This window comes from Mastigoproctus giganteus, chromosome 12 (assembly GCF_048544385.1).
Source record: "Mastigoproctus giganteus isolate SK-2022 chromosome 12, ASM4854438v1, whole genome shotgun sequence".
In the NCBI taxonomy this organism is placed as follows: Eukaryota; Metazoa; Arthropoda; class Arachnida; order Uropygi; family Thelyphonidae; genus Mastigoproctus; species Mastigoproctus giganteus.
Window position 1 is genome coordinate 66,999,660 of NC_143586.1, and position 27,563 is coordinate 67,027,222.

At 37.9% G+C, this 27,563-nt stretch overlaps 1 protein-coding gene across 2 annotated transcripts in view; it reads left to right on the forward strand.

Annotated features, from left to right (window-relative positions):
• LOC150077146 (uncharacterized) overlaps window positions 1-27,563 on the forward strand; it is a 102,434-nt gene that overhangs the window by 47,644 nt on the left and 27,227 nt on the right. For both annotated transcript variants that reach the window (XM_090386138.1, XM_090386136.1), the window contains exon 3: window positions 350-488. In XM_090386138.1, coding sequence (XP_090242264.1) covers window positions 350-488 — 139 coding nt within the window. The remainder of the gene's footprint in view (window positions 1-349; window positions 489-27,563) is intronic.

Consider the following 27,563-nt stretch of genomic DNA (forward strand, 5'->3'; position numbering starts at 1 on the left):
CTTTTGAGTTTTTTCATTTCTTTTCTGCATTTTTTGAAACATGCAGTGTTAATTCAAATTCAATCATGCCATTCACTTTGTACAGATTTTAGAATATGGAAAAGATTAAATTTGGACAATTTGTATTATTATGAACTCTTTGTTCATGGTAGATCATTTGCAGTTAAAAATAATAATTGTCAAAGTGTTATTGTTATTATATAAAAACAATTTATATAATAGTGTATTTTAGCTTTATAATAACAAAATACTTGTATACATTAACTAATAATATGCAACTATAAATGATTAAACATTAAGACTGATTTCTCTGTTTTAAAAACTATTGCTATTCTGAATAATTTGCTAGGAAGATCAGTTAATAGAGGGTAGTGCTTCAGAGGATGAATTTGGTGATGTTGACCATTCTTCTGGACGAGGAGATGATGATGAAGATACTCCGGGATCAGGATTTGGTCCAGATCAGGAACAAGATTCTGGATCTGGTGGTAATAAGTCAGGGTTATTTATGTATATATATTTGTATATGTGCACGTGTGTGTGTGAAGCATATTTGTTTATATTAGGGACTAGAATACCTATGGCGAATATTTCGCCAAAACTGTTTCTGAGAAGTAAGGATTAATATCGAAGTAACCTCTCCCTCGGCTCCCTTCGCTGCTAGCTAAAGTGTCAGTGGGACGGACTCAGGTAATAAAATGGCTAAAAATGCAATTTGATAATTTTTTACATGTATAACTATATTGTCCTTTAAAAAAATTACAATTATTGCACTGAAATTATGAGGACCTGGAAACTTATGTAAAGTTGTCCATGAGCAAAAACATCTACTTTGTTGAAAGTGTGGCTGAGATTTGTTGATTGTGATGACCAAAGCTAAGAAATTGTCTTCTCTTCAAAGTAAATGGCAAGTTAGTTTTGCTGGAAACTAACTTGCCACTTGGGATTTGAAATTTGTTGGAAAATTTTTTTATAATTTTTTTTTTTTTTAATTTTAATTTTACTACTATATAAAACCTATTGCAAATAGAATTAGGTCAGAAGAAAATCGGTTGGAAAATTTTTTGGATTTTCTTTGGAAATTTTTTTTTTTTTTTTTAATTTCAATTTTACTGCTAAATACAGCCTATTGCAAAAGCTTGTTTAGTCCTTCAGTTATTCAAGTTCAAAGAGTGTCATGGACAGAGGGACATAAGCAAATTATACATATAATTAGGTTCTTAAGGAGACTGTGTAGATGTCTAGTATGCAGGTGAGAACCAACGTAAGAACCCAGTGTTGGAGTTTTTATTCGATAACTGAAAGTAGGTTGAATGAATCTGGTAGAGATGTTTAATGACTTTGAGTCTGCCAGGCCAAAACCAGGCAAAACTGATGATATTTGTAAATAAGTGGCTTGGTTGAGATTTTGTTACTCAATATATAAAATAATTTCAGACTTCTTGTGGGTTGAAAATTTTTAATATCTATTAAAAACAAATTTATTTATTTTTTTTACTGATTTACTAATTTAACAAGCACAGACAAATGTCATAATACATTATCCTATTACAAGTAATGGGACACCTTATTTCAGGAAATAATGACAAAAAAATATGCAAATATTTTGGTCTATAAAGTTGATGAGAAGGCAGTTAGCACAGAGTTCATTTCAAATGTATACACTGAATGTTGAGCCCACAAAAATACTTAACATTTTCAGAGGGGAATTTGGATTTCCAATTGGGAAAGGGCATTCTGTTGTTCAGGAATTAAAAAAATGTTCTTTGCTTGCTCAAAAGTAGTTTAATACAATACAATAATTACCATATTTTAGTAGTCATGTGGGCTCAAATGCGTGTGTGTTACTGCATATTCCCATGCTGATCATTCAGCTTCCTAAGTAAACAAGTGGCAGTAAGATGAAATCTTGATACTGAGCTTAAGAAATGGGCAGCTGACGGCTGGTTGTCTCCTCTTGCCATCAAACTCTAGAGAATCTGAGTGTGGAGAGTGATGAGAGCAGTTTTGCCTATATGCTGCTAGCAGCTATAGGCAAGCCTGTAAATTTTTTCCAAGACTTGTATAGAGCTGTATGACATGGATTTTCTTTGAAGAGCTGCAGTCCATAACTTGTTAACAAAAACAAGTGTATGCTTAGTTTTTTTTTATTATATTTTGAAGTTTAATAAAAATGAAAACTTTGTACATACATGTCTTTAAATATTTTCTTCTTGTTTTGACTGGATTGCCCATCATTAAAGTAAAATTGTTATTAAAAAAAAAAACAGAATTAAAAAAAAAAAAACTTCACACATTTTTTTTTTTAAAATAAAACTACCTTCTACATCTATTTATATATCACTTAATTTGATTTCATCAACTTCTAGATCTAAATTGTAGAGAAATTCAGATTCTGTACTCCAAAATTGGATAACAATAGCCAACAGGTGTAATATTTTTGTCTGATTTTCGATTTAAAACTTCTTTCTTATTGCTGTTAGAAACAAATCTTGTCAACCGTCTGTTCATTGCCTTAAACTCTTTGTGTAGTTTTTCAGCAAAATCATTAGCTTTTTGATGAAGAATGCTACAATTAAATGAGCTGGCCTGTTTGAACCAAACAAACAGAGCTTCATCTACTGTTTGCATTTCCCTTCATGCTTCCTTTTTCTGGTTTTACTAATCACATTAGTGTTTACTGTGTGACGTGATTTTAACATTTTTGATAAAGATGACTGAGGCACTCCTAATTTTACTGCCGCTTCCCTTTGAGACATATTGCCTAAGTTTAATTTATCGTACGTTTCTATAATTCGTAACTTATCTTTTCCACTCAAAATTCACTCTTTTTCTGTTTACTGACATTTTTTTTTGGTGGTAAAATTTAAAACACAGTAAAAAAGATAAGCTTCAATCAATAAAAAGCACATGGCACACACAAATTGGTACTAGCATGATACACGCAAGTGAGACGGAGTTTAGATATAGAAATGAAGAACAGATTTTAGTGAAGGGGAAATGCATTTCACCATAATAACATGAAAACACAGAATTCCAGCTATCGGTATTATTGCAAATGAATAAGATTGAGTTTACTACCCGTTTATTGCACTAACAGAAAAGCCCAATAAACCGGAAACTGCAAATTGTTTTTATTGTTTTATGGTTGTGTCCTCCAGAAATGTGCTTTAGAAAAATATCACAGAGGCGTTCAAAATTGATTCTTATAACCAAAAATGTGATTCTAGTAAATGATGAAAGTGTAGTGCATTTTATTGATTTGGATCGGTTCTTCAAAATTTGATTCTAATGAGCAGCTGATTCTAATAACCAGTGATCACTACAACCGGTGCTTACCACGTGTGTGTTTGTGTGTGTGTGTTTCGAAATTATGCTTGCACATTTTTCTCTGCTTAGAATTTTGTTTTCGTATACTGCTCAAAGAAGTTTACAGACTATAATGGACCCTTAACAAAAATTTTAAAAAAAGTTAGGGTAGCTTATTAGAATATTCTGTAGTTTCAGTAAAAATTCCTGAAAACTTTGAGTATGTTTTCACTTCATAGTGCTGTACACAAAGATAATTACAAGAAGTGCAGGGAACAAACACTGTCATTAGTTAACTAGTGAAAACAATAGAATGTAGGATGATCTTCATTTCTGTTCTTCCAGCGTTATTAATCACTTGGAATTCTTTGACTTACTTTTTTACGAAACTTGATTTTTTCAGTATAACTTTTCTAACAAGGATAATTTTACTTGGTGATGATTTTAATGTTCACAGTCCAGCTGGCTTCAGTTTTCTGATTATACAGACCCAACTGGTTGAGGTGGTGAGGCTTTTGCAATTAATTGTGACCCCACATGGTATGTTCATTTACTTACCAGAATACCAGAAAATTCTAAACACACACCCAACACTTTTGATCTTTTCCCTACTAACAGTTCTTCAAAGTACACGTCCAATGTTAATGGTCCTGACTTGGTGATGGTCTCTTTTCCAGTAGAGCCCTCCCCCCCCCCTCTCTCTCTCTCTTTCTCTCATGGCCATCCTCAGTCTTGTGTCATTTGGCATTACAAGAATGTGAAAATGTGATTTTTATTTTCTTTTTCTTGGTTGGAGTAGTTTTTTAAATCTTCTGACTCCATGTTTACTTGGATTTTGTCAGTGAAATTATTCTTGTAGGAATAAAATCCTTTATTCCTCATCTACCTAAAATCTCATTCTTTATACAAACCTCGGTTTTCCAATGAATGTGCTTAGGCTGTTCGAGATAAGCATATTGTAACTCTCCAAGTTGATTTTCTACCTACACTAAAGATTGCAACAATTGCAAAGCAATTATTATTCAGAACAAACTACATTTTGAACAGGTTAAGAGTAGAAAATGTGCTTCTTATCCAAATGGTAGTTGAGCATTCTTATCTCTTGCCAAAACTGTTGTCCGCAACTTCCATCCATCTGTACTCCCGCCATCTGTTAAAACCTGATGGTTCTATTGCATTCTCAGCTAAAGATAAAGCCTACTTACTACCATCCTACTTTCAGCTCTTATATTGATTATCTTGGTGAATCACCTCCTGTATAATATGCTCCACTCAATGTCTCCCATGGTTTTCTGACAGAAAGATGTTAGAAGAAATCTAGACAGCCTTAGTGCCACGAAAGCTGCATGTCCTGATTGCATTTCTCCACTTGTCCTCCCAACCTCTGTTCCTGAGCTTGCTTCCATCCTGGGTTGCCTTCCTACACTTTCTTATTGTACTAGTGTTTTTTTTGTTCATATCGAACCAGTTCCTAAAACTGATGACAAATCCCCCCCATCCAGTATCATACCATTGCACTTACCTCTACTCTTTCAAAACTAATAGAGAAATAAATCTTTTGTCATTTTTTAAACTTCTTGGAACCCTCTATGTGATCAAATCTTCAATATGGATTCCATCAGTGTGAATCGATTGGTGATATGTTGACTTGTGTTATTCATCTTCTTCAGACAAGTTTGATGGGAAAGTTTGGCAAAACCAAAGCAGATACCATTAAGAAATATTGTTCAAGGTTTAGGCCTAAATGGTTGTCAAATAAACTAATGAGACTCGTAGCAGAGAAGAAAAATGCATGCGATGCATATAAATTATCAGGCAACACAGAAGCCTATGATATATATATATAAGCTAGTCTGTAATCAAGTCACAAAGGAGGTTAGGCAGGCGAAGGCAGATTACGAGAAATCTTTGGCAAATGCTGCTAAGAAAAACAGCAAGGATTTCTTTACTTATATAAACTCTAAAAGGAAGGGAATGAATCTGATTGGTCCACTTGATATTGATGGTTCGACTGTTGATGATCCTGCTCAGATAGCAAACAAATGGAATGAGTATTTTGCATCTACATTCACACATGAGTTATTAAGGTTTGAAAATGCCACAAGGTTATCAAATTGTAACAGAGTGCTTAATGATTATATAATAACTGAGAACAAAGTGGAGGAGAAATTGTTGAAGTTAAACATAAGAAAGGCACCTGGGGTGTGGGATCTATCCAGTTATATTAATGGAGGCGGCAAAGAAAGTAAGCAAACCCTAAGCCATAATTATGAGAGCATCCTTGGACTCAGGGGAGGTCCCCACGGACTGGAGATGTGCAAATGTGTCTCCAATTCACAAAGGGGGATTGAAGGGTGACACGAGTAATTACAGACCAGTTAGTTTAACTTCTGTTCTGGGTAAAATGATGGAGTCACTGGTTAAAGATGTATTGCAAGATCATCTAGACAAGACTGCAGCAATAATTCAGACACAGCATGGGTTTGTTAAGGGAAAGTCTTGTCTGACAAATTTGATTAGTTATTATGATGTGGTTACAAAGGAACTGGATGCAAAAAATAATTTTGATATCATACATATACTTGGATTTCAGGTAAGCTTTTGACACTGTTGCACTTGGAAGACTATTGTACAAATTGGAGCAGAATGGTATTAAGGGTAAGTTGCTACAATGGATAAAAGGATGGTTGAGTGGGAGAAGACAGAGGGTGGTAATCAATGGGTGCTGCTCTTCTTGGACTAATGTTATTAGTGGAGTCCCATAGGGTTCGGTGTTGGGTCCACTGTTGTTTTGTATATTTATCAATGATATTGATGATGGTATATCAGGCTTAGTATCGAAGCTTGCAGATGATACAAAGGTTGGCAGAGTTGTTAATAACAGTAATGACAGTGTGTTACTGCAACAGGATCTAGAAAATTTGGGCAGATAGGCTGAGAAGTGGCAACTGAAGTTTAACATTGAAAAATGCAAAGTACTGCATATGGGTAGAAGTAACCCCAGAAAAACGTACCAACTGTGTGGTACTACACTTAAGGTGGTAGAAAATGAAAAAGACCTGGGAGTAATTGTGCAGTCAGATATGAAGTTTTCTGAGCAATGCAGACAGGCTGCCAGGGCAGGTCATGGGGTGTTGTCAATGAAATACAGGAATTTTGTTAGCAGGGAAAAGGAGGTGATTGTCCCTCTGTATAAGGCAATGGTCAGGCCACGCTTTGAGTACTGTGTGCAGGTCTGGAGGCCTCATTTTAGGAAGGATGTAGATTTGCTTGAGCGTGTACAGAGAAGGGCAATAAGATTGGTGAGGGGAATGAAGGGATCCTCTTACCAGGAGAGGCTTAAGTTCTGCAAATTGCAGCAGCTGGAGACTAGGCACCTGCGAGGTGATCTGATTGAGGTGTATAAGGCCTTGAATGGGTTGAGCACACTGAATTTTGATGGGGTTCTTCCACTTGATCAGATTACAAACCTAAGGGGGCATAAATTGAAATTGAGGAAAGACAGGTGTAGAATACATGTGCGGAAATATGCCTTTAGCCAGTGGGTGGTTAATTGCTGGAACAAACTTCCATCTGTCATTGTGGAAGTTGTTAGGTTAAATAAATTTAAGGAGGAACTTTACAAATATTTAGAGGTGATTGTTTCGTAATTTTTTTTTGGCTGATGCTGCATAAGCTCATACGCTTGCTTTCTTGCATCATATGCTACTACTACTACTACTACCACCACCATTGAAATTTTTATGGCTTTTGAACATGTTTGGCTTAAGTGTCTCTAAATAGGCTCCCACTTTGGAAATTGCCAACTTTTTTTTTTTTTAATAGGTATTTATTCAGTTTCTCTCTCTCTCTCTCTCTCTCTCTCTCTCTCTCTCTCTCTCTCTCTCTCTCTCTCTCTCTCTCTCTCTCTCTCTCTCAATGCTCACTGCAGGTGATGATAGATGGCTCTCTGTCTTCTAACTTCCCCACTAACACTGGTGTACAACAAGGTTTAGTTCTTTCTTCCACTTATTTCCTGTTGCATATTCATGACCTCCTGCTGACTAGAAATCCTATCCATAGTTTTGCTGATTAAAGCACACTACATTCCACCTTAAGAAACCTTGCCTTGCACAAACAGCAGCAACTTCTCAGATGTGCACACCTGCCTTGCTCAATTCTGAGGTTGTCTTAGAATAAAAGGAGATAATTTTAATGTAATCTTAATATCTATCTAGTATTATAATCAACAACTGTAATTATTATTCCATTGGTGGTGGGGGGGTTGCTCCCTTGTTCTGAAGTTATGATGGGATAAAAATAGATAATATTAATGTAAAAATGAAATATGAAACAAGGAATTAATTTGCCTAATATGAATGAGTTCACAAGCTAGAGCATAAAGCCTTTTTCTTTAGTTGGAATTAAGGTGCCTAATAGCATTTTAACATACTACTGGAATCGAGCATCAGGAATTCAATATTAAGAAATGACTCATCTTATCCTAAAGGTATTTTAAGTAAAGGCCTCATGCCACATATATATCTATATAATGTATATGGTTACACTTGAAAAAGGGTAAAAGATTTTTTTTATCTATAACTGAAGTTTTTCTTTTTGATTTATCTGTATTCTTTGAATGCTTATGAAATAAGAAGCATTACATTTTAGTCCACCCTTGTAAAATGAACTGCAAAAAGTGGTTACATTCGTTTACAGTTCAAACATGTTTTTCAGTTTAGGCCTTTAGCAGGAAGGCAATGCCATTGTGCTGTGTGATGAAAAACATCTATAACCTAATATTGTATGATATCCTAGAAGCTTTGCATTTCTTTTGAGGTGTGCGTGTGTCGTGTGTGCACGTGCATGCACGATTTCCACAACTCTGCCTGTGCCAATTTAAACCAGACTGGTCTCCTTCAACATACTGTCAATTACAATGTCTGTAACACCTTTCTCCTGAGGAATATACTCATAGCTACTAACAGGCCTAGCAGTAGAGCTTAAGCTTAAGTGGAAATTTCTTTGCTACAGAACAACAGGACTCCTGAGATTTTTTTTTTTTTTTTTTTTTTTTCCTGTAAGTATTTTTAGACCTGAAGACTTGAAAATACTTATTGAATACTTTTGGGTTGGCATTGCAAAATGTGTAAGTCTCCTTAATTATGCTTTCCACTGGATTATTTATGCAACCTTTAAGAACTTGGTAACATTATATGCAGGAATTATCCAAAAGGTAATGAACAGCATGCTGCTATATAGATATTAATTCATCTCTCTTCCTTCTCCTGTAATAACCAATATTTTGGTAGGGCCATTCCAATTGGCTATTCTTATCAATGTTGAATGCTCGGGCTCACTTCAGTGGAAAATTCCTGGGTGAATTTAATTCTAGTGCGAAATGTCTAATGCATTTCTGTCACTAGGATTAATCCTCTTTTAAAATATCATGCCCTTTAATTTTAGGATAGTGCAGCAGCTACCATATTATTTTTTTTTTCCATTTCAAATGTTTACAGTCCACAAATAGCTCTTATTAGTAATTTGATCCTTTCATTAGAAGTCTAATTTTCAAATGACAGTGTGGCATCAGCTTGAATGAGTGCAGTAAGCTTTTTTGATAACTGTTGTGTATTATGTAATATAATATTGTTATGTAACAAGCACGCTTTGACTTTTAATTCTCTGACAGGTCTCTGAAAATTTTTTTTTTGCCATGTAATACTGATCTGTCTATCTAAGTAATACACTTAAGCCTCTTTCTAATATAGTGTAGCATCTGTAGCATTGGAAAGAAATTTGTATTCATGTTCATGGATCAGAAACATTACCATGTACACATCATTTTATCATACGTATCTTCCAACCAGTAAATGTTCATCTAAAACCAAAATCTGCTCCTAATAGTAAGTTTTGCATTTGTTGAGCCCAGTTGCAAAAGTGGCACGATCTATGTTTCTCGGTTGAATAATGAGTTAAAATGCGCGACCAAAAATGTTTTTTAGAATTAACTTTGTATTGCTTTTGTGCATATTTTTTTGTTTATTTTATTTTATTTTTTGTCTTATATATATATATATATATATATATATAAAATATTAAAGAGTAAAAACAGATAAGATATTTGAAGGTTAAAAAACAGGATAGGATATGGCAAATGCACCAAAGCGTACAAAGCAGCAGCAGCAATGGATGCAAATGTAAGTATATGCATATTATAAAAATATGACAAATAGAAATGAAGATGATGGTAGTACAAAACGTCCGGAAAGCCACAGGCCAAAAAGGAAGATAGTTGAAAAAGTAGTAACCTTAAAAAAAAAAAAAAAAAAAAGGAATGGCACTTACATCAGATAAAGGCGGGAAAAATTTTTTGCAAAAATACTTCAAAATGGGGAAGAAAAGCAAATATGCAATTAATAAAATTAAAATAATCTTTCTTTTAGATAGCCTGCTAGCTAATCTTAGAAAAGAAAGATAGCCTGCTATCTTTCTTTTTGGCCTGTGGCTTTCCGGATGTTTTGTACTACCATTATTTTTATTTGTCATATTTTTATAATATGCATATATATATATATATTTGGAGAAAAATTTCATTTACACTTTGGATTTTTCTGGAATGTCCAGGTAAATCATACTGAATAGCCTGATGTGGTGAGGACTCCCACCTTGAAATGGAAATGTGGTTTGGCAACGAATACTTCCTTGAAATAGAAATTTGTGGTTGAGAATCATACTTTGAAATTGAAATTACTATACATCACTAAAATTTTTAAGATGCATAGTTTAATATGATTATTTTTTTTTATTATGAAAAAGATAATGACTTATAAGGCAAACTGCTTTTATTGTATTAAATATTAGATAGCAAAAAAAAAAAAAGAGTTGTGGAAACATAACTAAGGAGTCTCTTTTTTTTTTATTTGAGGAGGGTTGTTATTTGAAGAGGATAATATTGCACTTCATAATACTCTTTAAAATGGAGACACAAAGCATGAGATACTGTGTGTGCATACAATTTAAGTCTAAACTCATTTATGAGAGTGGGAAAGTAGGTGTTGCAGTGACGTTGTATTATGTCATTTAGTTTGTAGATTCACAATGTGACAATAGGTATAAGTAGTGGCATGCATGAGTCCTGGTTTAATCTGCAACCTTCGAAAGTTTGAACTTCTGAAATTTTGAAACTCTTCAGCATTTAACAGTTTTTATTTGGCACATTTCTGATATAGATATTAGTATTAATAGTGGCAAGTGATGCAAGAAAGCAATCTTGTACAGCATCAGGGGAAAAAAAATCCATTTCTCCTATCCATCTCCAACTGACTGTCTGGTTCTTGAAATTATTCTAGCAAACGACAACTTGCGGACTAAAGACAAACTTACAACTATTCTGTAGCCATTTATGCCCCCTCATGTATTTAGCCTGAGCAAGAGGAAGAATCCCATCAGCATTAGGCTTGCTGAATCCATCCAAAGCCTTAAACACCTCAATAGAATCACCTTACAGGTGCCTAGTCTCCAGACACTGCAATTGAAGAATTGAAGCATTTCTTGGTAAGAGTACCCCTTTGTTCCACTCATCAATCTTGTTGTCACTTGTATTCGTTCCAGCAGCACTATATCCTTTCTAAAATGAGGAAAAATGTAATAAATTAAGAATGTTGCTGCATACAGGCTTCCAGACCTGCATGCAGTACCCAAGATGTGGGGTATTCTTGAGTACTGCATACAGTACTAATCATGATTACATGTTGAGTACTATTATGCAGTTCTCATCTTGCCTGTATGCCATACTCATCTTTAGTACTCAGTGCAATACTCAAGATATGGCCTGGCCATTGCTTTATACAATAGGATAATCATTTCCTTATCCATGCTAGCAAAATTCCTTTATATTATTTACCAAACCCCATGAGCTGCCCTGGCAGCCTATCTGCACCTCTCAGAGAACTTCATATCACACTGCTCAACTACCAAGTCCTTTTCATTTTCCACTACCCTGAGTATAGTCCTATGCAGTTGTTATGTTACAAGAGTAGGAGACTGGTGGAATTACTTAACAAGTACAGGTCACTGTTGAAAAAAAGCCGTGAATTAGGGTTGAATTTGAAAGTGTCTGCAATTCTGCCCAGACACGATAGGAGGGAGTATATGATGAGAGCCTTGTCGATCAATTCGGCCATGGAAAGATTGTGCAAGGCTCAAGGGGTAGAATTTTTTTTCAGGCTGGTCTGTACTTGTTAACAGGAGAGACTGCTCCTACAGGGATGTGATACACTTCAATAGAAAGGGTGCAAGAATATTTGCTGATGCTATCAAGGCAGGGTTAGGTGGGTCGGAAAACTGCTAGCTTGGCGGGATACAAGGACTAATAGATTAACAGTAGCCGCTAGCAGAGGTGATTCTTGCACTGCTTCTATTGGAATGAGCAGTAGCCTGGAAAACAAGATGTAGGGTATTTCAGAAACTGCTGCGAGTCATTGTGGTACAAGTAAACACATGGGTTGTGTTAGGGTAGCTAAGAATAGGAACAGGTGCATGTATACTTGCGTATACACCAATGCTTGGAGTTTGGTAAATAAATTTGATGAATTTGAGGTATTGCTCAAAACATCAAAGGCAGATATTGTTGGGATATCAGAGACGTGGTGTCACACAGATATAAGGAATGCAGAACTGGAATTTGGGGATTACAATGTGTACAAAAAGGATAGACAGGATAGGAAGGGAGAAGGGGTTATGCTATTAGTTGAGAAACACAAAATCCAAGGAAGTGAAGCCAGTGGACATCGTTGGACAGTGCAGTGTCGAGTCAGTTTGGTGTGACATAAGCATTGGGAGATCAAAATTGAGAGGAGGAGTGTGTTATAGGCCTAATGACTCTGATGAGTGTAATAAGAAACTGTACAGGGTAATAGAGTGAGCCAGTAAATCAGAGAGTCTTATAATGGGGGATTTTAATTTCCCAGATATTGACTGGAATTTGTGGGTTGGTCACACACATTAGGCAAGGCTTTTGTGGATTTATTGGATGATTGTTTTCTATATCAGCATGTTTGGGAGGCAACTAGAGGGAGTAATACTGAATCTTCATGCATCAAGAATCTGCAGATAAAGGAACCACTAGGTGGCAGTGATCACAGTGTGCTGAAGTGGGATTTACTCAAAGAGGTAACTACAATCAGGGGGTAAAGGGAGGGGTTTTTGCTTTCGTAAAGGTGACTACGGTGGTCTGAGACAGTATTTAAATTCTATACAGTGGGACCAACTGATGATGTTACCAACAGCAAATTCAAAATGGGAAGCAGTCAAAGAATTTATCTTGGAAGCTACTAGGCTTTACATACCGACTAAGAAATATTGTTCAAGGTTGGACGCTACTAGGCTTTACATACCGACTAAGAAATATTGTTCAAGGTTGGACGCTACTAGGCTTTACATACCAACTAAGAAATATTGTTCAACACCTAAATGGATGTCAGATAAACTGAGACATATGGCAGAGAAGAAAAATGCATGGGATACATATAAATTAATTGGGTGACAAGGAAGCCTATGATAGATATAAGCTGGTCTGTAACCAAGTCACAAAGGAGATTAGGTAGGCAAAGGCAGATTATGAGAAATCTTTGGCAAAGGATGCAAAGAAAATCAGCAAAGAGTTCTAATGTAAACTCTAGAAGAAAAGGGATGAATCAGATTGGTCCACTGGATATTTACGGCTCAACTGTTGATGATCCTGCTCAGGTGGCTAACAAACTAAATGAGAATTTTGCATCTACATTCACACATGAGGAGTTATTTAGGGAGGGGAATTCCAGAGGTGAATTAAACTCTGACAGTGAGTTAGATTATTTTGTGATAACTGAGAGAAAGTGGAGGAGAAATTGTTGAAGATAAACAAAAAAATGGCACCTAAGGTGGATGGGATCTATCCAGTTATATTAAAGGAGGCAGCAAAGGAAGTAAGCAAACCCTTAGCCATAATTATGAGAGCTTCTTTGCACTCTGGGGAGGTACCCATGGACTGGAGATATGCAAATGTGACCCCAATTCACAAAGGAGGACAAAGGGTGAACAAGTAATTATAGACCTGTTAGTTTAATTTCTGTTCTAGGAAAATTAATGGAGGCACTGGTTAAAGAAGCACTGCAGGATCATCTACACAAGTCTTCAGTTATAGCTCAGACACAGCATGATTTTGTTAATTTGTCCAATCAAATTGGTCATGCTCTTGCCTGACCAATTCGATTGGATACTATGATGTGGTCACAAAGGAACTGGATGCAAAGAATAACTTTGATATCATATATTTGGATCTTAGAAAGGCTTCTGATACTGTTGCACATGGAAGACTGCTGAACAAATTGGAGCAGTGTGGCATTGGAGGCAAATTGCTGCTATGGATAAAGGGATGGTTGAGTGGGAGAAGACAGAGTAGTAATCAATGGACACTGCACATCATGGACTCATGTTATTAATGGAGTTCCTCAGGGTTCAGTGTTGGGTCCATTGTTGTTTTCTATATTTATAAATGATTCTGGTGATGGTATATCAAGCTTTAATGTCTAAGTTTGCAGGCGGCGATACGAAAGTTGGCTGGGTTGTTAAGGACACTAATGACAGTACGCTGCTGCAACAGGATCTAGAAAAGTTGAGCAGATGGGCTGAGAGGTCGCAAATGAAGTTTAACATTGACAAATGTAAAGGACTACATATGGGAAGCAGTAATCCCAGAGTAACATATCAACCGTGTGGTACTACACTGATCATGGTAGAGAACGAAAAGGACCTGGGGGTAATTGTACAGGGAGATATTAAGTTTTCTGAGCAGTGCAGACGGTCTTCAAGAGTAGCTCATGGTGTCTTGTCAATGATATACAGGAATTTTTCTAGCAGGGAAAACGAGGTGATTATCCCCTTGTATAAGGCAATGGTCAGGCCACACCTTGAGTACTGTATACAGGTCTGGAGGCGTCATCTTAAGAAGGATGTAGAGCTGTTGGAATGAGTACAGAGAAAGGCAACAAGATTAGTGAATGGAACAAGGGGTTGCTCTTACGAAGAAAGGCTTAAATTTTGCAAATTACAGTGTCTGGAGACTAGGCACCTGTGAGGTGATCTGATTGAGGTGTATAAAGCCTTGAATGGTTGTAGTATGCTCAGTGCTGATGGGATTCTTCCTCTTGCTCAGAATAATAACCTGAGACGGCATAAATTCAAATTGAGGAAAGACGTGTGTGGAAGTTTGCCTTTAGCCAGCGGGTAGTTGGTTGGTGGAACAGACTTCCATCCTTTGTTGTGGAAGTTGATAGCCTAAATAAATTTAAGGCTGAGCTGGACAGGTATTTGGAATGAAAGGAGGGGTGAAATTGGAGCATGTTTTTTTTTTTTTTTTTTTTGACTGGTGCTGCATAAGCTTGCTTTCTTGCATCATATGCCTCTACTAATGCTAATGCTCTAGCCATATGCAGTACCTTGCATTTGTCAATGTTAAACTTCAGTTGCCATTACTCAGACCATCTGCCTAATTTTTCTAGATCTTGTAGAAGCGTGCCTTCATATAGTCATTAACCACCCTGCCAGCTTTTGTATCATCTGCAGACTTGGACATTAAGCCTAATATGCCTTCATCAATATCATTGATAAATACAGAAAACAACAGTGGATCCAGCACTGAACCTTGTGGGACTCCACCAATAGCATTAATATATGAAGAGCAGTGTCCATTGACCTCTCCTGAATCCAAAGACGCTCTCATAATTATGGCTAAGGGTTTGCTTACCTCCTTTGCTGCCTCCATTAATATAAATGGATAGATCTCATCCATCCCAGTTGTCCTCTTATGTTTAACTTCAACTGTTTCTCTTCCACTTTATGCTGAGTTATCAAAAAATTGTTTAGCTTCCTGTTGGTTTCATAAACTTCTGGCATACCCTTCTCCTAGCCTTCACACATTCCTCATGTGTGAATACTAGGAGTATAGTAAATAAATTTGATGAATTTGAAGTGCTGGTCAACATATCAAAAGCAGATATTGTTGGGATGTCAGAGATGTGGTGCCACATGGATATAAGCAGTGCAGAATTGGAATTTGGGGAGTACAAAGTGTACAGGAAGGGAGGAGAAGTTACACACAAAATCTGAGGAAGTGCATCCAATTGACATTGGCAGACAGTGCAATGTTGAGTCAGTGTGGTGTGACATAAGCACTGGTATAGGGAAAATGAGGGTAGGTGTGTATTATAGGCCTAATGAATCTGATGGGTATAATGAGCAATGGTATAGAAAAATAGTGGGCCAGTAAATCAAAATGTCTTATAAAAGGGGATTTTAACTTTCCAGATATTGACTGGAACTTGTGGGTTGGTTACTCGCACACTAGCAAGACTTTTGTGGATTTATTGGATGACTGTTTTCTATAGCAACATGTTCGGGAGGCAACCAGAGAGAGTAATACTGTTGATCTGATTATCAGGAATGATTCTTCATGTGTTAAGAATCTGCAGATAAATTAACCACTGGGTGGCAGTGATCACAGTTCACTGTTGTGGGATTTACTTAAAGGTGTGACTATCATTGGGTAAGGGTTTTTGCTTTCGTAAAGGTGACTAAAATGGTCTCATAGAGTTTTTAAATTCTATAGTATGGGATCAACTGATGTTACCAATGATGAATTCTAAATGGGAAGCCTTCAGGGACTTAGGCTTTTCCATCAACTAAGAAATACTGTTCAAGGTTTAGGCTTAAATGGATATCAGACGAATTAATGCTGCTTGTTGAAGAGAAGAAAAATTCCTGGGATGCTTAAAATTAATCAGGCGACACAGAAGTCAATGGCAGATATAAGCTTGTCTAATCAAGTCACAAATGAAGTTAGGCAGGTGAAGGCAGATTACGAGAAATCTTTGGCAAAGGATGCAAAGAAAAACAGCAAAGGGCTCTTTACTTATGTAAACTAGTAAGTATTTTGCATCTACATTCACACATGAGGAGTTATTCAAGGAGGGGGAATGCCAAAAGTTTATTAGACTAACAGGGATACAAGTGATTTTGTAATAACTTTGAGCAAAGTGGAGGAGAAATTGTTGAAGTTATAAGGAAGGCACCTGGGGTGGATGGGATCTATCCAGTTATATTAAACGAGGCTGCAATGGAAGTAAGCAAACCCTTAACCATAATTATGAAAGCTTCTTTGGACTCAGGGGAGGTCCCTATGGAGTGGAGATGTGAAAATGTATCCCCAATTCATAAAGGGTGACACGGGTAATTACAGACCTGTTAGTCCAACTTCAGTTCCAGGGAAAATAATGGAGTCACTGGCTAAGGAAGCGACGCAGGATCGTCTTGACAAGACTGCAGTGATAGTTCAGACACAGCATGGGTTTAAGGGGAAATCTTGTCTGACAAATTTGATTGGATACAATGATGTGGTCACAAAGGAATTGGATGCAAAGAATAATTCTGATGTCATATATTTAAATTTTAGGAAAGCTTTCGATATTGCGGCACATGGAAGACTACTGTACAAATTGTAGCAGTATGGCATTAAGGGCAAGTTGTTACAATGGATAAAAGGATGATTGAGTGGGAGAAGACAGAGAGCGATTATCAATGGACACTTCTCTTCGTGGGGGTGCCTTCGTAACCAGGTGGGCAGGACCAGCAGTGCGTAGTATACGCTTCTTGATTAGACCGGGGTTTGAGCCCATGACCACCAAATAGAGAGGATGCGGAAAGGTCAGGGAATGACCACAGCATATCCCCGGAGCAATATGGCCTTAGTTGCTAATGCTCCTAAAAAAATCAAAATAAATTCTCTTCATGGAGTAATTATTAATGGAGTTCCCCAGGGTTCGGTGTTGGGCCCATTGTTGTTTTCAGTATTTATCAATGATATTCATGAAGTCAGGGTTAATGTCTAAGTTTGCAGATGACACTAAGGTTGGCAGGATTGTTAATGATGGTAAAGATGGTATGCTACTGCAACAGGATCTGGAAGTGTTGAACAGATGGGCTGAGATGTGGCAACTGCAGGTTAACATTGACAAATGTGAAGTACTCCATATGGGTAGCAGTAACCCCAGAGTAACGTATCAACTGGGTGGTACAACACTCAGGGTAGTGGCGAATGAAATGGACCTGGGAGTAATTGTGAAGTCAGATATGAAGTTTTCTGCAAAAAAAAGGCTGCTAGAGGTTTTTTTTTTTTTTTTTTTTTTCTTTTATGAAAACCCCAAACACAAGAGGTATTAGAACCTATAATATTTAGGTTCTAATACCTTCGAAAGCACATACCCCCTTAACAAAGGGGGTGTGCTTACGAAGAAAGGCTTAAGTTCTTAAGTTGCAGCATCTGGAGACTAAGCACCTGCGAGGTGATCTTATTAAGGTGTATAAGATCTTGAAGATATATTGTGAATGATGTTACCGTTCTGAATAAGGTAAATGTTGGAAGTGATCACAGAATGGTAAGATGTACACTTGATATAGATGTAGGAAAGGAAAAAACTGACTCGAGTAAATAATACAAAGGTCTTTGAAATAACAGAGGAGGAGAAAAAGCAGTATGTACTGGAACTGAAGAACAAGTTTGAGCTTCTGCAGACTGCTCAGGACCAAGATATCGACGAGGAATATTACAACTTTCTGAAAGTGATAAAGCCCAAGAAACCTATAGGGAAACAGAAATCCAAAGAAGAAAAAATTAGTCAAGAAACACTTGTCATGATGAACCAAAGACGACAAATGAAGAGCAAGAAAAACACTGACAGGGAGAAAATTGAGTATACTGAGTTATGCAAAGCCATTAGAAAGAGACTCAGAGAGGACATAAGAAGATTTAACACAAGAAAAGTAGAACAAGCATTAAGGGAAAACAAAGGATTTAAATCAGCAGCCATGAGCAGTAATACAGAAAGACAAATGATACTGAAACTGAAGAATAGCGATGGTGTACTTATAAACAGCAGAGAAGGCATAATTCAAATAGCAGAAGACTACTATAGAGAATTATACAAGGAGCGAGAGAATGATACCAGCAGTGGGGAAGATGGATTGCAAAGTAGCAACACATACGACATACCCGATATTCTTCCTGATGAGGTAGAACATGCATTGAAGAAAATGAAGAATCGGAAAGCCCCGGGGGAAGATGAAGTTACTGTAGAGTTGTTAAAATTGGGAGGAAGAGACATAACACAAAAACTGGCAAGGCTCTTCACAAAGTGCATTAGAAAAGGTGTGATGCCTAAGCAGTGGAATAATGCAATCATAGTTTTGCTGCATAAGAAAGGAGATAAATCAGAAATTGGAAATTATAGACCAATTAGCTTGTTATCCCATATCTACAAGTTGTTCACAAGGGTCATTACTAACAGACTAGAAAGAATACTTGATGAGAATCAACCGAAAGAGCAAGCTGGCTTTAGGACAGGATTCTCAACTATGGATCACCTTCACGTAATATCACAGCTAATGGAGAAAGCAAATGAATATAAAACACCATTATGCCTGGCATTTGTGGATTATGAAAAGGCAATTGACTCCATACAGCATAAGGCAATGTTTGGGGCACTGGAAAGACAAGGCATAGATACTCCATATATTATGATTTTGAAGAAAATATATGAGTGCTACATCCTTTATTAGACTAGACAAAGACAGTAGGAAATTTAAAATCGAGAAAGGAGTTCGACAAGGAGACACAATATCTCCGAAGCTGTTTACTGCTGCCCTTGAGGAAGCTTTCAGAAGATTAGACTGGTCGTAGAAAGGAGTCAATGTGGACGGAGAGTACCTAAACCATTTACGATTTGCAGATGACATTGTGGTCATAAGCCACGATCCCAAAGAATTAGAGGAAAATCTTAATCAGTTATGCACAGTTAGTACGGATTTTGGACTAAAGATGAATATGGGTAAAACAAAAGTAATGATGAACAAGTATGCCACGGAAAGGGAAATAATGATTGAAGGAGCAGTAATTGAAAAGGTGGAGTCATATACTTATCTGGGACAAGTTATTAGCTGTAATAATGATAAATGGCTGGAAGTCAAGAGAAGAATAAATTTTGGATGGATAGCATTCAGGAAATATAGTCACATACTGAAGAGCAATATCCCAGTTTGTCTGAAACGTAAAATAATGAATCAATGTATTCTCCCCACCATGACTTATGGAAGTGAAACTTGGGCACTCACCAAAAGAATGGAAGAGAAGCTATGAACTACACAGCGAAGAATGGAATGAATTATATTGGGAATCAGACTGTTAGATAAGAAGAGAAACACATGGATTAGGCAGCAAACTCAAGTAAAGGACATTCTTATCAAAACTAAAGAACTAAAATGGTCTTGGGCAGGACACATAGCTAGAAGACATGATGACAGATGGACTAAAAAAATAACAGAATGGTACCCAAGAGGAGCTAGAAGAAAACCTGGAAGACAAAGGCGGAGATGGATAGATGAAATTCATGAGTTTTTGAGTAGTAAATGGATGGCCAGTGCTCAAAACAGAAGGAACTGGAAAGTTGCTGGAGAGGCCTTCATCCTGCAGTGGATTGAAAATGGCTGATGATGATGAAGGTCTTGAATGGTTTGAGCAAGCTCAATGCTGATGGGATACTTCCACTTGCTGAGGTTAAGAAACTGAGGGGGCATAGATTCAAATTGAGGAAAGACAGTTGTAGAATAGATGTTTGGAAGTTTGCCTTTATTTTATTTTATGTAAACCCCAAACACGAGAGGTATTAGAACCTATAGTACTTAGTACCGTGCTTGGGTTGGAGGTTGAGAAGATGAAAGAAGATATTTGTTGACATTAGACTTTAACTTCTGTAGACTGTAACTTTCAGGAAATACGTATGTAGGAAGGTTGTTCCAGAAAACGGCAGTTGAATGAATAAACGAGGAAGATGAAAAGTTGGTTCTGTGAGTTTGAAGTTGGACAGTAAATGGATGTTGGCTGGTGGCGTCACGTGTTTGGACTGTTTTGAAAGAGAGAGCGGGGAATTATAGTAGCCAATTCAGAAGAACATTGCCCATAGAAGTATCTGTAGAAAAGGCATGCAGCAGAAACAGTACGTATGTAAGAGACAGAGAGTGGAGAGACTGTTAGAGAGGAGTCATTAATTAACCTAACTGTCCTCTTCTGAATGGAATCTAGAAGCCTGAGAGAGGTTTGGAGGCACCGCCCAGATATGTGAACAATATTCCATTGTAGGGGGGGATTTGCGATTTGTACAGAGTGAACAGCTGTTTTGAAGAAAAGTAACGCCGAGAGCAAAAGAGAAAGCCCAGTTTTTTTAAATGCAGAGGAAGCAATATTTGTAATATGCTTGTGCCAAGAGAGATTAGAGGTCAGGGTAACCCCCAAAAGAGATATATCATTTTGCCTAGAAATCGGAGTGTTACCAAAGATAAGCATAGGCGCCTCCGTAGCCAGGTGGGCAGGAGCGGCAGTGCGTAGCACATGCTTCTTGATTAGACCGGGGTTCGAGCCCGTGACCACCAAATACAGAGGATGCGGAAAGGTCAGGGAATGACCACTGCATATCCCCGGAGCAATATGGCCTTACTTGCTAATGCTCCTAAAAACCAAAATAACAACAACAACATACGAGCAGAGGAATCCTTTTTGCAAGATAGAAGACAAGACTGGGTTTTAGAAGGATTGAAATCAACTAAGTTGTCTTTGCCGCACTGGAGAATTATCTGGAGATGAGCATTTAAGGAATTGGTAGCGGATATTCGAGAAGTTGAAGCTGATTGAGCAGGGCAAGGTTTTTCAAAATGGAAAGTGGAATGCAATGTGCTATCATCGGCAAAACTATGGATAGGATTTTCAGTCAATGGAGGAAGGTCATTAATATACAAGAGGAGAAGAACTGAACCTTGGGGGATGCCGGCATTAGTGGAGAAGTTAGAAGACAGAGAGCCATCTACAATCACCCTCAGTGAATGATCAGAGAGAAAACTGGATAACCAATTACAAAAAACAGTTGGCAAACCATAAGATGGAAGCTTGTTTAGAAGACCTTTATGCCAAACATGATTGAAACCTTTGAGATGTCAAGAGCAACTGCTTATGTTTCACCAAACTTTTCCATTGAATTTGTCCATATATGGGTAACATAAGCCAGAATATCACTAGTGGATCGACACCGATGGAATCCATACTGGCGAACATTGATCAGAGGAAGGTTTCTAGGTAGTTTTAAGAGTTGGCAGTTAATTGATTTCTGCATTACTGTAGAAAGAGTAGAAGTAATTGCAATGGTATGATAATTGGATGGGAGGGACTTGTCACCCTTTTTAGGAACTGGCTGGATATGAGCAAATTTCCGAGCAGAAGGAAAAACACCTTTGGAATAAGAAAGTGAAAAAAGGCGGCAAAGAACAGGAGTAAGTTCAGGAGCACAGGTTTTGAGAAAAAGTGGGGAAATACCATCAGGACCTGGAGCTTCTTTAGCATCGATATTCGTCAAAATCCTTCTGACATACGTTTGACGAAAGACCACAGGAGGCATTGAAAGGAATGTGTTGGCAATGGTGGAAGGTGATTTACCAAGATCATTAATACATGAATTGGAAGAAAAATGGGATGCTAGCAGGTCCGCTTTACCCTTGGCTGAAGTGAAATCAGAACCATCTGGTTTTGACAGAGGTGATAGCAGAGATGAGCAAAAGTTGCAGCCAATAGCTTTGGCAAGAGACCAGAATGCTCGGCTACAGTCAGGGCAAGAAGAAAGTTTTCTATTCTTAGACTGTTCAAAATCTAGTTTGGATTGATTAATGACTGCTTTACAATTGTTGCGAGCTTTGGTGTAGGCAGAAAATGAAACTGAAGAATTGAAAACAAGCCAATTACGATATGCAACGTTCTTCTCTTTAACAGCCTTAGCACATTTATTGGAAAACCAAGGTTTAGATAAAGGAAGAGATTTTAAAGTGGAGTGTGGAATAAAGGATTCCATTTCTACAAGAAAAATTTCACGCAAATATTGACATCAGACGTTATGAAACTGTAATCCGACCAAGGAAAAGAAGAAAAGAAATCTCGCAGGTCATCCCATTTTGCATTCTTGTAATGCCAAACAACACACAGTTGGGAATAGCCATGAGATAATGGCTCCATTGGAGCCATTATCTTCTTTTGTAGTCATACCGACCCAGCTGGGTCGGTGCGACTACAAAAAGGAAGCCAGCTGGAGTTGTAAACATTAAAATCACCAAGGAAAATTTTTCTCGCTGTTAGGAAAGTTGGACTGGAGAAAGTCAAGTTGCAAGGAGAGGAAGTCAAAAGAGCACCAAGTGATTAGTAGAGTTGGGAGAATGGCAGAGACAACAGATGAATTTGCACAAATGAGGTAGAGATATTTTAAGCCTGACAAGATCGAAAAGAGGAATTCCAAATTATCAAGTCTCTGACCGGTAAAATCGAATGGACATTTGCACAAGTACCACCTTTGAGGCTAAAGGAATCATACAGCAAATAATTTGGGAAACTGAGATGAGCAGTAGTTGAATCAACCGATAACTGAATCAACTGATTTTATGTCAGAAAAAGTACATGGGGTTTGGCAGACTGCAAGTGGAAATGGATATCGTTGAGATTAGAATTGAGACCACGTATATTTGTGAAATGAACTAGGAAGTGTTTGGGAGGTTTAGATCTTTTCACAGATAAGCTTACTCTATTAGTTTGACAATTCATGGTGTATTCAATAGTAAGAAAAAGTGATGGGAACATTCTGTATGAAGTAATCAAATTTGTGGATATGGTGTACACATGGTAAGAATATACCCAGAGCCTTGACATATAACGTGGCCTCGACAATGCCCTAGCATACACACTACTCACTCCCTCCAGTCACTATCTAGCAGAGTAGAGGTAGCAAGATTATACACTAGCTGATCCGGAAGCCTCCTAAAGAGTTACCAATAGGTTCGGTCCGGTGTACTAACTAGTGGCCACCATCGAAATAAGGAAGATTGGACCTCGCCACGATGTTCATCATAACCTCAAAATTCATCAGTCATACTGCATGATGAAAGAGATGGGAATGGGTTGACCGGAACTTAGCTCTGCAGACTAAACATGGGTTCCACCACTTCAAGCCTCCAATAAGCAAAGTGGTGGTATTGCACTGGTTGATGAGAGTCATCTACCACTTAGTATTGCATGGTAACACAGAGGAGTGGCATTCCACCCTGTAGTATGGGCACCACACCTCTACCTCTGCCTATGTTGGTTCATACCTGGGTGGTCACCCAAAGTGTGCTTGTGCATGGACTTCGTCAAAATTGGGTCTGCTTGACTAGACTATCTCCTAAATATAAGTAACTCATGGTTTCTTGTCAATTCTATACAGAAATTTTACTAAAGGGATAAGGAGGTGATTGTCCCCTTGTATATAAGTCAGTGGTAAGGCGACACCTTGAGTACCGTATACAGGTCTGAAGGCATCATTTTAGGAAAGGTGTATAGCTGCTGGAACAAGTACAGAAAAGGGCAATGTGATTGATGAGGTGAACAGTGGGTTGGTGTTACTAAGAAAGGCTTAAGTTCTGTAAATTGCAGCTTCTGGAGACTATGCACCTGCAAGGTGAGCTCATTTAGGTGCATTAGTATTAGTAGAGGCATGTGATGCGAGAAAGCAAGCTTATGCAGCATCAGCCAAAAAAAAAAAAAAAAAACTCCCATTTCACCCCTCCGTTCATTCGAAATACTTGTCCAGCTGAGCCTTAAATTTATTTAGGCTATCAACTTCCACAACAATGGATGGAAGTCTGTTCCACCCACCAACTACCCGCTGGCTAAAGGCAAATTTCCACACATCTGTCTCTCCTCAATTTCAATTTATGCCCTCTCAGGTGATTATTCTGAGCAAGAGGAAGAATCCCATCAGCATTGAGCATGCTCAAACCATTCAAGGCTTTATACACTTCTATTAGTTCACCTTGCTGGTGCGTAGTCTCCAGACACTGTAATTTGCGAAACTTAAGCCTTTCTTCATAAGAGCAACCCTTTCCATTCACTAATCTTGTTGCCCTTCTCTGTACTCGTTCCAGCAGTTCCAATGAGGTCTCCAGACCTGTATACAGTAAGGGATAATCTTCTCCTTATCCCTACTAGAAAAATTCTTGTATATCATTAACAAGACACCATGAGCTACTCTTGCAGACCATCTGCACTGCTCAGAAGACTTCGTATCTAACTGCGCAATTACCCCCATGTCCTTTTCATTCTCTACCATGCTCAGTGTAGTACCACAGAGTTGATACGTTACTCTGAGGTTACTGTTTCCCCCTATGTAGTACTTTACATTTGTCAATGTTATACTTCATTTGCCACCTCTCAGCCCATCTGCTCAACCTTTCCAGATCCTGCTGCAGCAGCATACTGTCAGTAGTGTCCTTAACAACCTTGCCAACCTTTGATTCATCTGCAAACTTGGACATTAAGCTTGATTATACCATCATGAATATCATTTATAAATAAAGAAAACAACAATGGACCCAACACTGAACCCTGAGGAACTCTACTAATAACATTAGTCCATGATGAGCAGTGTCCATTGATTACTACTCTCTATCTTCTCCCCCTCAACCATCTATTTATCCATAGCAGCAATTTGCCTCCAATGCCACACTGCTCCAATTTTTGCAGCAGTCTTCCATGTGCAACAGTATCAAAAGATCTAAGATCTAAATATATAATATCAAAGTTATTCTGTCCATCCAGTTCTTTTGTGACTGCAGCATAGTACCCAATCAAATTGGTCAGGCAAGACTTTCCCTTAACAAAACCATGCTTTGTCCAAGCTATAACTGAAATCTTGTCTAGATGAACCTGCAGTGCTTCTTTAACCAGTGCCTCCATTAATTTTCCTGGAACAGACGTTAAACTCTCAGGTCTATAATTACTTGTGCCAGCCTTTGATCCTCCTTTGTGAATTGGGGTCACATTTGCACATCTTCAGGGTACCTCCCCTGAGTGTAAAAAAGCTCTAATAATTATGGCTTAGGGTTTGCTTACTTCCTTTGCTGCCTCCTTTAATATAACTGGATAGATCCCATCCACACTGGGTGCCTTTTTTATGTTTATCCTCAACAATTTCTCCTCCACTTTCCTCTCAGTTATTACAGAATCATCTAGCTCACTGCCAGAGTTTACTTCATCTCTGGCATTTGCCTTCCTGAATAACTCCTCATGTGTGAATGTAGATGCAAAGTACTCGTTTAGTTTATTAGCCACCTGAGCAGGATCATCAACAGTTCAACCATCAATATCCAGTGGAACAATCTGGTTCATCCCTTTCCTTCTTGAGTTTACATAGGTAAGGAACCCTTTTCTGTTTTTCTTTGCATCCTTTGCCAAAGATTTCTAATAATCTGCCTTTGCCTGCCTAATTTCCTTTGTGGCTTGGTTATGGACCAACTTATATCTATCATAGGCTTCCATGTCACCCATTAATTTATGTATCCCATGCATTTTTCTTCTCTGCCATATGTCTCATTAGTTCATCTGACATCCATTTAGGCCTGAAACTTGAACAATATTTCTTAGTTAGTATGTAAAGCCTAGTAGCTTTCAAGATAAATTCTTTGAAGGCTTCCCATTTTGAATTTGCTGTTGGTAACATCATCAGTTTGTCCCACTGTATAGAATTTAAATACTGTCCCAGACCATCGTAGTCACCTTTACGAAAGCAAAAACCCTTCCGTTTACCCACTAGTAAGACTTTTGTGGATTTATTGGATGATTGTTTTCTGCAGCAGCATGTTCAAGAGGCAACCATGGAGGGTAATACTCTTAATATGGTTATCAGCAGTGATCATTCGTGTATTAAGAATTTGCAGATTAAGGAACCACTAGGTGGCAGTGATCACAGTGTACTGATGTGGGATTTACTTAAAGATATAATTACCTACAGAGGTAAAGGAAAGGGTTTTTGCTTCTATAAAGGTGAGTACGTGGTCTCAGACAGTTTTTGAATTCTGTACAGTGGGATCAACTGACGATGTTACTAACAGTAAATTCTAAGTGGGAAGCATTCAAGGAATTAATCGTGGAAGTTACTAAAAGTTTCATACCTATTAAGAAATATTGTTCAAGGTTTAGGCCTAAATGGTTATCAAATGAACTGATGAGACTCGTGACAGAAAAGAAAAATGCATGGAATGCATATAAATTATCAAGCGACTCAGAAGCCTATGGCAGATATAAGCTAGTCTGTAGTCAGGTCACAATGTAGTTACTAATGGTAGTTACCTCTTTGAGTACATCCCACTTCCGCACACTGTGATCACTGCTACTTAGTAGTTCCTTTATCTGCAGATTCTTAATGCATGAAGAATCACTACTGATAATCAGATGAAGAGTATTATTCCCTCTAGTTGCCTCCCAAACATGCTGATGTAGAAAACAATCATCCAATAAATCCACAAAAGCCTTGCCTAGTGTGTGTGTGACCAACCCACAAATTCCAGTCAATATCTGGGAAATTAAAATCCCCCATTATAAGACTCTCTGATTTACTGGCCCACTCTATTTCCCTGTACAGTTTCTTATTATACTCATCAGAGTAATTAGGCCTATAGCACACTCCTCTCAATTTTGATCTCCCAATGCTTGTCACGTCAAACTGATCCGACACTGCACTGTCCAGCGATGTCGACTGGTTTCACTTCCTTGGATTTTGTGTTTCTTAACTAATAGCATAACCCTTCCTGTCTATCCTTTCTGTACACATTGTACTCCCCAAATTCCAGTTCTGCATTCCTTATATCTGTGTGACTCCACGTCTCTGATATCCCAACAATATCTGCCTTTGATGTTTTGAGCAATACTTCAAATTCATCAAATTTATTTACCAAACTTTTAGCATTGGTGTACACTCAAGTATACCTGCACCTGTTCCTATTCTTAGGTACCCTAACACAACCCATGTGTTTACTTGTACCGCAATGACTCCCAGCAGTCTCTGAAATACCCTGCATCTTGTTTTCCAGGCTGCTGCTCATTCCAATAGAAGCAGTGCAAGAATCACTTTCACACATGCCAGTGGCTACTGTTAATCTATTAGTCCTTGTATCTCCCCAAGCTAGCAGTTTTCCGATCCACCTAACACTGCCTCAATAGCATCAGCAAATGTTCTTGCACCCTTTCTATTTAAGTGTATCCCATCCCTGTAGAAGTAGTCTCTCCTGTTAACAAGGCCTTCAATGGATTGAGCAAGCTCAGTGCTAATGGGGTTCTTCCT